The sequence below is a fragment of the Alosa alosa genome, chromosome 2, assembly GCF_017589495.1.
Source record: "Alosa alosa isolate M-15738 ecotype Scorff River chromosome 2, AALO_Geno_1.1, whole genome shotgun sequence".
NCBI lineage: Eukaryota > Metazoa > Chordata > Actinopteri > Clupeiformes > Clupeidae > Alosa > Alosa alosa.
Genome location: NC_063190.1, coordinates 31,550,512 through 31,563,011, shown reverse-complemented (window position 1 = coordinate 31,563,011; position 12,500 = coordinate 31,550,512). Strand labels below are relative to the sequence as shown.

The 12,500-nt window shown below is 49.0% G+C and overlaps 1 protein-coding gene and 1 long non-coding RNA gene across 3 annotated transcripts in view; both read left to right on the top strand.

The window, feature by feature from the left end:
* Positions 1–460: 460 nt before the first annotated feature.
* Positions 461–5,061, top strand: LOC125310026. Its single transcript, XR_007196228.1, has 3 exons — positions 461–555; positions 3,520–3,586; positions 4,969–5,061. It is a non-coding gene; the product is annotated as an uncharacterized LOC125310026 (long non-coding RNA).
* Positions 5,062–5,123: 62 nt separating this feature from the next.
* The window catches only part of LOC125291228, an 18,280-nt gene continuing 10,903 nt past the window's right edge, over positions 5,124–12,500 (top strand). For both annotated transcript variants that reach the window (XM_048237877.1, XM_048237876.1), the window contains exons 1-5: positions 5,124–5,830; positions 7,900–7,952; positions 8,242–8,327; positions 10,168–10,362; positions 11,196–11,698. In XM_048237877.1, the coding sequence (XP_048093834.1) occupies positions 5,198–5,830; positions 7,900–7,952; positions 8,242–8,327; positions 10,168–10,362; positions 11,196–11,698 (1,470 nt within the window). In that variant the 5' untranslated portion in view covers positions 5,124–5,197. The remainder of the gene's footprint in view (positions 5,831–7,899; positions 7,953–8,241; positions 8,328–10,167; positions 10,363–11,195; positions 11,699–12,500) is intronic.

Genomic DNA, 12,500 nt, shown 5'->3' with positions numbered 1-12,500 from the left:
AAAAAAGTTTGATATTTAACGCATAAAGTTAATTTTCATTCAACAGAGGATTTTTTAATACATTTTCTACTAGTTTTAAAAGTAATGGGTAAGTAACTTGAAATGTAAAGTGGAATGACAGAAGGATCAAAGAGTCACATGCCCGAGCCTGCTGGTTTTAATCTGAATAGACTGAATAGGATAAGAACATGGAAACTTTAAATTTTATTTTTTACGGATAACAAATAAGGCTTTTATTAAAATTTGAATAAAATGCCATTCTCAAAGTATTGGTGTTAATAACATAGGGTACTGTAACAGTTTTGTGTGTATCATGCAACATCACTGTATCATTAAATGCATTGCTGTCTGTGTGTGTGTGTGTGATCAGATGCGTTGCCGTGGGGATGCCTGTCTCCGGGAGATCCGGCCGAGCTGATGAGGGCAGGGCCTCTGCCCCCACCCCTTCCGCGTTCCCCCTACTACCAGCTGCTACAGCACGGCCTCCAGCCGCAAGCACAGCAGCGCACACACACCCTGCAGCAGCTACGCTACACACTGCACACACACAGCAAGGTGCACACACACGCACACACACCCTGCAGCAGCTACGCTACACACTGCACACACACAGCAAGGTGGCACACACCCTGCAGCAGCTACGCTACACACTGCACACACACAGCAAGGTGCACACACACCCTGCAGCAGCTACGATACACACTGCACACACACAGCAAGGTGCACACACACCCTGCAGCAGCTACGCTACACACTGCACACACACAGCAAGGTGCACACACACCCTGCAGCAGCTACGCTACACACTGCACACACACAGCAAGGTGCACACACACTCCTGCAGCAGCCACCACACACACTGCACACACACAGCAAGTGCACGCGACACACACCCCCTGCAGCAGCTACTTACACACTGCACACACAATGTTAGTGCACAATGACATCATCCTGCAGTAGCCACGCACACACTGCACACACACAGCAAGGTGCACACACACCCTGCAGCAGCTACGCTACACACTGCACACACACAGCAAGGTGCACACACACGACACACCCTGCAGCAGCTACGCTACACACTGCACACACACAGCAAGGTGCACACACACGCACACACACCCTGCAGCAGCTACGATACACACTGCACACACACAGCAAGGTACACACACCCTGCAGCAGCTACGATACACACTGCACACACACAGCAAGGTGCACACACACGCACACACACCCTGCAGCAGCTACGCTACACACTGCACACACACAGCAAGGTGCACACACACCCTGCAGCAGCTACGATACACACTGCACACACACAGCAAGGCACACACACACACACACGCCACACACTGCACACACACAGGTGCACACACACTACACACAATCCTGCAGCAGCTAATGAGCACACACACTGCACACACACAGCAAGGTACACACACACCCTGCAGCAGCTACGATACACACTGCACACACACAGCAAGGTACACACACACACACGACACACACACACACACCGCACACACACAGCAAGGTACACACACACACACTGCACACACACACACACCACAGCAGCGACACACAGCTCCCCCAGCAGCTACGCTACACACTGCACACACACAGCAAGGTGCACACACATGCACACACACCCTGCAGCAGCAAGGGACACACACACACACACACAAGGTGCACACACACCATCGCAGCAGCTATCGGCTCCACAGCAAGGTACACACACACACACACACACACACACACCAACACACCACACACATCGTCGACACACAACACCCATGCAGCAGATACGTACACACACTGCACACACACACACACACACACACACACCCTGCAGCAGCTACGCTACACACTGCACACACACAGCAAGGTGCACACACACCCTGCAGCAGCTATGCTAAACACTGCACACACACAGCAAGGTGCACACACACCCTGCAGCAGCTATGCTACACACTGCACACACACAGCAAGGTACACACACGCACACACAGCAGCGCACACACACCCTGCAGCAGCCAGCTTACACACCGCACACACACAGCAAGGTGCACATTGCTCCTGCAGCAGCTACGCTACACACTGCACACACACAGCAAGGTGCACACACACACACACACACACACCCTGCAGCAGCTACGCTACACACTGCACACACACAGCAAGGTGCACACACACCCTGCAGCAGCTACGATACACACTGCACACACACAGCAAGGTACACACACACGCACACACCCTGCAGCAGCTACGCATACACACTGCACACACACAGCAAGGCACACACACACACACACACACACACACACCCTGCAGCAGCTACGATACACACTGCACACACACAGTGCACACACACACCCTGCAGCAGCTACGATACACACTGCACACACACAGCAAGGTACACACACACACACGACACACACCCTGCAGCAGCTACGCTACACACTGCACACACACAGCAAGGTACACACACACACACACCCTGCAGCAGCTACGATACACACTGCACACACAGCAAGGTACGTACACACACACACACACACACACACACACCCTGCAGCAGCTACGATACACACTGCACACACACAGCAAGGTACACACACACACACTGCACACACACACACCTGCAGCAGCTACGATACACACTGCACACACACAGCAAGGTACACACACACGCACACACACACACACACACACACACCCTGCAGCAGCTACGCATACACACTGCACACACACAGCAAGGTACACACACACACACACACCCTGCAGCAGCTACGATACACACTGCACACACACAGCAAGGTACACACACACACACAGCAAGGTACACACACACACACACACACACACACACACACACACACACACACACACCCTGCAGCAGCTACGATACACACTGCACACACACACACACACCCTGCAGCAGCTACGATACACACTGCACACACAGCAAGGTGCACACACACGCACACACACACACACACACGCACACACACACACGCACACACACACACACACCCTGCAGCAGCTACGATACACACTGCACACACACACACACTCCTGCAGCAGCTACTTATACACACTGCACACACAGTAAGGTACACACACACACACACACACACACACACACACCCTGCACTACGATACACACTGCACACCGACAGCAAGGTACATACACACACACACACCCTGTAGCAGCTACGCCACACACCGCACACACACACACACACACACACACACTCCTGCAGCAGCCACGCCACACTGCACACACACAGCAGCAGTGCACACACACACACACACACAGCAAGGTACACAGACAGACACATACCCACACAGACACACACACACACACACACTTGTGTGATTGTGTTGGTGTTTGTTTAGGATCCTCACCTGTGTGATTGTGTTGGTGTGTGTTTAGGATCCTCACCTTGTGTGATTGTGTTGGTGTGTGTTTAGGATCCTCACCTGTGTGTTTGTGTTGGTGTGTATGTGTGTGTTCAGGAGTTGTCGGATGTGACATCGGGCATGAGTCCAGCCACTAAGAAACAGCAGGAGTCCTTCAATCAGAGTAAGTTATTATCACACACACACACACACACACACACAAACCAATTAAAAAACACCAGGAGTCCTTCAATCAGAGTGAGTTATTATCACACACAGACACACAAGCCAATAACAGCAAAGGTATTCAATCAGATAAATTTACTGTATTCATGACACTGATGTTTCACATTTGAAGTTGCTTTGTTCTCTGTGTAACCTCTCTCTCTCTCTCTCTCTCTCTCTCTCTCTCTCTCTCTCTTTCTCTCTCTTTCTGCTGTCTCTGTTATTCAATTCAGTTCAACCCAGCGTTGCTTTATTAGCATGATTGTAGGTAGTGTTGCCAAAGCACAAAACAAAACAGCATTACAAGTTTTGCAGTAGCAATTAGAACATTGACAACATTGTGACAACATTATTCTCTTTCTCTCTCTTCTGCTCTGTCCTTCTCCCCCCTCTCTCTCTCCTTCATCCTCTTTCTCTCTCCCTCTATCCCTCTCTGTCTCCTTTACCCTCTGTCTCCCTCTCTCCTTCACCATCTCTCTCCCTCTCTCTCTCCTTCACCCTCTTTCTTTCTCCCTCTCCATTTCTCTCTCCTTTACCCTCTGTCTCCCTCTCTCCTTCACCACCTCTCTCCTTCTCTCTCCTTCACCATCTCTCTCCTTCACCACCTCTCTCCTTCTCTCTCTCCTTCACCATCTCTCTCCTTCTCTCCTTCACCATCTCTCTCCTCTCTCCTTCACCACCTCTCCTTCTCTCTCTCCTTCACCATCTCTCTCCTTCACCCTCTTTCTTTCTCCCTCTCCATTTCTCTCTCCTTTACCCTCTGTCTCCCTCTCTCCTTCACCACCTCTCTCCTTCTCTCCTTCACCATCTCTCTCCTTCACCCTCTTTCTTTCTCCTCCATCCTCTTTCTCTCTCCCTCTCTCCCTCTCTCTCTCCTTTACCCTCTGTCTCCCTCTCTCCTTCACCATCTCTCTCCCTCCCTCTCTCCTTCACCATCTCTCTCCCTCTCTCTCTCCTTCACCCTCTTTCTTTCTCCCTCTCCATTTCTCTCTCCTTTACCCTCTGTCTCCCTCTCTCCTTCACCACCTCTCTCCTTCTCTCTCTCTCTTTCACCCTCTTTCTCTCTCCCTCTCTCTCCTTCACCATCTCTCTCCCTCTCTCTCTCCTTCACCATCTCTCTCCCTCTCTCTCCTTCACCCTCTTTCTCTCTCTCTCTCTCCTCTCTCTCTCTCCTTCACCATCTCTCTCCCTCTCTCCTTCACCATCTCTCCTTCTCTCTCTCTCCTTCACCACCTCTCTCCTTCTCTCTCTCCTTCACCACCTCTCTCCTTCTCTCTCTCTCTCTCCTTCTCTCTCCTTCACCATCTCTCTCCTTCTCTCTCTCCTTCCCCCCTGCTTCAGGTTGTGCTGGCCGGCGCTCTCTGGACTCTGAGATCCAGCACCAACTCAGCCAGCTGGACCACATACTGCAGCGGGAGGAGCAGAGAGGACGAGAGGAGAATCAGCATGTATGTAGTGGACAGGAGGAGAAACAGCAGAGGGAGAGAGGAAGAGGAGGAGGAGAGGAGAGGAGAGAGGAGGAGAGGAGAGGAGAGAGAGGGAGGAGAGAGGGACGCAGAGGAGAATCAGCATGTATGTAGTGGACAGGAGGAGAAACAGCAGAGGGAGAGAGGAAGAGGAGGAGGAGGAGGATGGAGAGAGCGAGATGACGGAGGAGGAGAGCACCACCAGCTCCTTCACGGAGAGATGGAGCGAGAGAGACCGCGAGGAGGAGAGCGACTTCTCCGTGAGGGTGGGGGCCGGTCGCCGTGGCAGCGACGCCTCCTGCCCACCGCACGCGGTCTCTCTGGACGACTGGAAGACTGAGGACGCGGGGTCAGGGTCGGGGTCAGAGGTCGCGGCGCCCAAGTGGGCGTCGGAGGCCATGAGCTCCATCGTGCTGAACCAGCAGGTGTGTCGCGTGCTGCTGCAGGAGTGTGAGCGCAGCCTGGAGACGGCCGAGCGAAACACACCCGACCACACACACTCGCTCACACACTCGCTCACACTCTCGCAGAGCTACGACGAGGTGGACGGCGTGGGCGGCGCTGGAGTTCTGTCGGGAGCCGTGGGCCCCCCTTCCTGCTACTCGCCCCAGGTGAAGGGGTCTGGCTGGGACCAGATGGGGGCACTAGGGGGCGCACTCTGGCTGGGGGAGTTCCCCTCTGGCTCCGAGGCATCACTCAGCATGTGCACAGCCACTGCCGACCTCACACACACACAGGTACACACACACACACACACACACAGGTACACACACACACACACAGGTACACACACACACACACACACACACACACACACACACACAACACAAATACAAACATTAGTGATGCACCGATTAGGGGTGTAACGATTCTCCAAATCGAAATTTAATTTTCGATTTTAAAGTCACGATTCGATTCGATTCGATTTTCGATGTTTCGATTTTCTTTTTTTGATATTACTATTCATGCATTCCTTATATGTTATTTACTTTTTTTTTGGCCTTTTCCTTTTCTGTTTCAGGGGGCTTTTATTTTGAAACCGTTCCAACCGCGAGGTTGTAGTGTAAACAGAACAAACATAAAGCTTAACCTGGGCTAAACAGAGACGTGAACATAGTGAAATGAAACAACACAGAATGATCATTTGATTGTTTCAGCACACTCCGAAGAGACCCAGTGTCTCTAGTGTTCATGGAATATGTAGGCCTACTTATCAATGTGCATTTTAAGCCTTAAAAGTAATTTTGGACTGTAATTAGATCATCTTTTCACTTGCTTGGAGTTGAGTAGGCTAAGTTAGTGTTAGTGTGACATGAGCGAGCGACAAAATCTTCACACCAGTGATTTCAAGAGTAGACAAGGGGCTTCGACCGGTAGGTTGATGTGTATATTTTAACTGGCTGCAGACTAAAAATGAGAGGAGTGTTGACGCCACAGTTCAGCACATGTGTGTGTGTTTGTGCCTTTGGCATGCGTGGACGTGACATTGGGGTGTGGCTGCATCATCGATTCTACTTTTGAGTTAGGGTTCGAGATTGAGATGTAATTTCGACGATTTCTATATAAAATCAAAATTGTGACACCCTTAGCACCCGATATATAGGTTATCGTATCGGGCCGATATAGGGCCTTTTGCTGCCATCCCGCCATCTGTGAAACGGCTGCATATTAGTGGCCGATATTTTCAAAATATGCTGGCCACTCGACTAAATGCCGCTGATAAAGCGTCGCCAACCCATTCTAAGACTGCAATAAAAACTTTCTATAGGGGAGCAGCAGAGGGATATGCAAGATTAAAAGTTCTTTCCTCTTTCTCCAGGGCCTACATTTTCACCGCGGATTGGAGGGTATTGGCGATAATTTGTTCAAGTCCGCAACTCTAGCCATCACATCACGGGAAATTCCGCGATACACTTTACAGCCTGTCTAATGGCGTTAATCTAATCATGAAGTGGCGTGAATGACCAGACGACCTGAGTTGAATAGAGCATAGCCTCATGCAGAGAGACACACACAAACACACACACAAACACACACAGAGAGAGAGAGAGAGATCCACTTTGTGCTACGCCAAATAGGCTCACCGCACCATGACACAACTGACATCTGGAGAGAACTCATTGCTAACTATCGCTAGCTCAGGTCAATGCTCTGTCAGTAGTGCTCACTAAAATCATTAATAAACATGAAAAATTGCAAGACACTTATCTCTTTTATGATCCCAGAAAGATTGTCTTCGACTTGTTAGTTTTTGGAACATTTATTTTGGCATAGAAAACATAATGAATTGCATCCACATATCCATATGCATTATGCACAACTTTTATTCACTAGCCTAAAACTGTAAGACTGAAGGCTAATTACGCTCACATATTACTTAAAGTGACAGGCACTCAATAGCACCTACACATCACCAATGTGCACTTAATTAGACCTACAGTACACACCACATCAAAGATATGCCTAAGTGTAATAGTTTTAAAATATTGATAACAAAATGAAGTATTCAAATTACTAAGCTACTACTTAGTTATTAGTAATTCTGCACTATACATTATTAACTAAATACACTTTATATGAATTTCAAAATATATGAAATAGAAACATGACACAAGCCATCATTTTCCGTGTGTGTTTGTGTGTGTGTGGAGAGAGTCTCACACACACGTACGCACACACTCATGTATACACACACACAAAGTAGTTGGTGTATGCCTGTTACTGTGTGGGAGAAAGGATCATCAGGAAGGTGGATGGAGTGTTTATGTCAAGTGTGTGTGTGTGTGTGTGTGTTCTGTTGTTTCAGGCTGGTGAATCTGAGTCCAGAAGTTTTAGCAGAACAGCCAACCACAGACGCAGGTAACATCACAAACCGCACTGTACCTGCACGCAGGTAACATCATACACCTACTAACTGTGTTCAACATCCAACATAACCATACCTGCACGCAGGTAACCTCACAAACCGCACTGTACCTGCACGCAGGTAACATCACACACCAACATAACCATACCTGCATGCAGGTAACATCACAAACCGCACTGTACCTGCATGCAGGTAACATCACAAACCGCACTGCACCTGCACACAGGTAAAGCTAACGCTTCCGCCCACGCCTGTGTGTGTTGTGTCTCTTGCCACTGTCAGCTCCACCACCCTGTCTGCAGACTCAGAGGAAGAGTGCCCCCTGGTGGCCAGCGCTTCTGCTTCCACCCCGCGGCCCCGCTGGACCAGTGAGTGACCAATCAGAGCTCGTCTTACCAGTCAGAACTCATATTGTTTCATTTCTGACCAATTAAAGCTGTCTCCCACGCTCATTCAGGCCCCCTCTAAGATTAGCATTAGTAGCAGGTGTAAGAGTAGCATTAGGCTTATTCGACTTGATGAAGATATGCGCAGATCTGACTTGATGCGATGCATGCCGGAGACAGCCGGAGAGAAACTTACCACCGTGACACCATGTCACATGACCTTAAAGGAGAATTCCGGTGTGATATTGACCTAAAGTGTGTTGAAACATGATACTGAGTGTGAACGTACGTCTCATAGCCCAGATTCCAAAAATAATTCAGTGGAAATGCATGGATTCCCGTTTCTTCCAGTAGCAGCAACTGGAATCCATGCATTTCCACGGAATTATTTTTGGAATCTGATCCCTTATCATACCTGTTCATTCTACTGGTCGCTCTACATATCGCGGACTAAATTCAAGATGGCTGCAAAGCGTTAAACCGTGAAGATACTGTCTGCATAAATCGTCTTGTAAAGTAAACTACCAGTGCTTTTTCAAAGTTCTCAATGTCTCGTTTTAAATGTCAGGGCCCTCGAAGTCTACAAATGAAGTGTGGAGATACATTGAGCCTAAGTAAATGGTGTAAAACAGTGATTTATTTGCATGGCTAGCCGATGCGATGCGAAGCACCACCATTGAAAAAGCTGTTGGTAGCATCGGGCTAACTAGCCAGATTTTTTGGAGTGCAGGGGACAAGCCGAGATGGGCTATGAGACATCGTTCACACTCGGTATCATGTTTCAACACACTTTAGGTCAATATCACACCGGAATTCTCCTTTAAAATATCGCAGGAGCCTGCGCCTGCATTCAGTTCTTGCAGTTGTCTTTTCACGGACTGCACAAGCTGAAACCCGCCCTCGTGGCATCATTTCAAAGACGTGATAGGGCGGTTTGAAAGGAATCTCCCCATGACGATTATGACAGGTTTCTCATGCTGCTTCCTTATGTTGGAATGTGCGTAAATTAGTAAAAATGGAATGGATACCTGCTTATCTTTGATTTCTGCAATAATGGTAGACTAGCCTACTGAAAACTTTTGGATATTCAGTTATTTTATGGTGTTGGTTAAATAGATGACGTACATATACAAAAAACACTTAATATTGAATGTATGTGCTACAATGCAGGCCTGTTAACTGTATGACAACAATGTTTAAACTACATCATAGCAATTTTTTTCGTCAGTCATCATGCTCATTTTAATGATTAAGAAGGAAAGTTAAACTACACACAAAATTCCGCGATATCTCTCGCGAGTCATGTCAGGCAGACTGCAACTGTTGCTTTCCTGCTGGCTCTTTTCGATACAGTCCAGTTTGTCTGCGCTGATGGACGCACCTGGATGAAGATGCAGTCTCCTCCCGCTTGACTGTCTGTTCCTCCTCGTCATCCGACATTTCATATATTAACTCAAAAGTTATTTCAGGGAAATCAATCTCCATTTTTTACTGCAATTGACCACTTTTTTAAATTATGAAAATTTTATTTCATTTTAATTTAACGGTTATTGCTACATTGTGTCAAAGCGTCATAGAATCTTCGCATTGTATCGCGGAGTGATTTATTATTAGCTGTGCAAAGTCTGAGTTGAAATGTCCGACTCATGGAATGTCCGACTCATGGAATGTCTCTCGGCCAATAAGAAACAAATAAATAGTTCCATAGAACCCAATTGTTGTATAATATAGAGTAACTTCTCAGTCTCTCTCCCCTCCTTCTCTCTCTCTCCCTCTGACGTACACACAAACAAACACATATTCACACATGCTGTTTGCATAGGTGACGTTGTGGACCTGGTGTCTCGGATGACATGTGGGCGTCTGGGCTTGTGTGTGGCTCCGCCCATCAGCAGTGAGAGTGAGGAATGCGAGGAAGGGTCAGTGAGGGGCCACACCCACTTCCCACCACAAGCTCCTCCCATCCGCACCCCCCAGCACGACTTGAAGTTGGAGAAGATCTTTAAGAGTTTCGCAGGTGAGTGCACATTAGTGCAGGTGCAGCACAGAGATAGCAGAACATTAGCACAGACACAGCAGCACAGACACAGCAGCACATGAGCACAGACACAGCAGCACATTAGCATGAGACAGCAGCACATTAGCACAGACACAGGAGCACAGAGACTGCAGCATAGCACACAGACACAGCACACACACAGAGACAGCACGCACAGGACACAGATACGCACACACAACGGGCACAGTACACACACAGACACAGCAGGCACGTGGTACGGACACAGACACAGCAGCACACAGACACAGTAGCACACAGACACACAGTCACACAGACACAGCAGCACACAGACACACAGACACAGCAGCACACAGACACACAGCAGCACACAGGCCTTGCACAGATGTACTAATTTGTGCTAAACAAATAAGCTAAACTAAACTAAGACACAGCAGCACACAGACACAGCAGCACACAGACACAGCACGCACACAGACACACAGTCACACAGACAGACACAGCAGCACACAGACAGACACAGCAGCACACAAACACAGCAGCACACAGACACACAGTCACACAGACACACGGTCACACAGACAGACACAGCAGCACACAGACACAGACACAGCAGCACAGAGACAGCAGCACAGACACAGCAGCACAGAGACAGCAGAATATTAGCACAGAGACAACAGCATATTAGCACAGCAACACAGACAACAGCACAGAGACAGCAGCACAGACACAACAGCACAGAGACAGAGACAACAGCAGAGAGACAGCAAAAAGAACACAGGTAAAATATTGATTGTGTGTGTGTGTGTGTGTGTGTGTGTGTGTGTCTACAGGAGGGGCTAGTGAGAGTGAAGATGACGCGGAGTTCCACACTATTAACAGGACGATCAGTCTGAGCCCGGATGTCCTGGACGGAGCTGACCCGAACATCAGCAGTAGAAACAGAGCTGAGCAGAACCACCACAGCATGCACAGAACACACGACGCAGAACAGAACCACAGCATGCACAGAACACACGACGCAGAACAGAACCACAGCATGCACAGAACACACGACGCAGAGCAGAACCACAGCATGCACAGAACACACAACGCAGAGCAGAACCACAGCATGCACAGAACACACGACACAGAGCAGAACCACCACAGCATACACAGAACACACGAAGCCGAACAGAACCACCACAGCATGCACAGAACACACAACGCAGAACAGAACCACAGCATACACAGAACACATGACACAGAGAAGAACCACAGCGTGCACAGAACACACAATGCACAATGGAGCCATCACAGCAGGGAGGAAGAGGATCTCACAGCAGAGTGTACTCTGGTAACGCCTCTCACTGCTTACACACACACCTGCCGTTTGCCTCTCACTGCTTAAACACACACCTGCCGTTTGTAACGCCTCTCACTGCTTAAACACACACCTGCCGTTTGCCTCTCACTGCTTAAACACACACCTGCCGTTTGCCTCTCACTGCTTACACACACACCTGCCGTTTGTAACACCTCTCACTGCTTAAACACACACCTGCCGTTTGCCTCTCACTGCTTAAACACACACCTGCCGTTTGCCTCTCACTGCTTAAACACACACCTGCCGTTTGTAAGCCTCTCACTGCTTAAACACACACCTGCCGTTTGCCTCTCACTGCTTAAACACACACCTGCCGTTTGCCTCTCACTGCTTACACACACCTGCGTTTGTAACACCTCTCACTGCTTAAACACACACCTGCCGTTTGCCCTCACTGCTTAAACACACCTGCCGTTTGCCTCTCACTGCTTAAACACACACCTGCCGTTTGGCCTCTCACTGCTTAAACACACACCTGCCGTTTGCCTCTCACTGCTTAAGCCACACACCTGCCGTTTGCCTCTCACTGCTTACACACACACCTGCGTTTGTAACACCTCTCACTGCTTAAACACACACCTGCCGTTTGCCTCTCACTGCTTAAACACACACCTGCCGTTTGCCTCTCACTGCTTAAACACACACCTGCCGTTTGCCTCTCACTGCTTACACACACACCTGCCGTTTGTAACGCCTCTCAATGCTTAAACACACACCTGCCGTTTGCCTCTCACTGCTTAAACACACACCTGCCGTTTGTTGACGTGTGCTT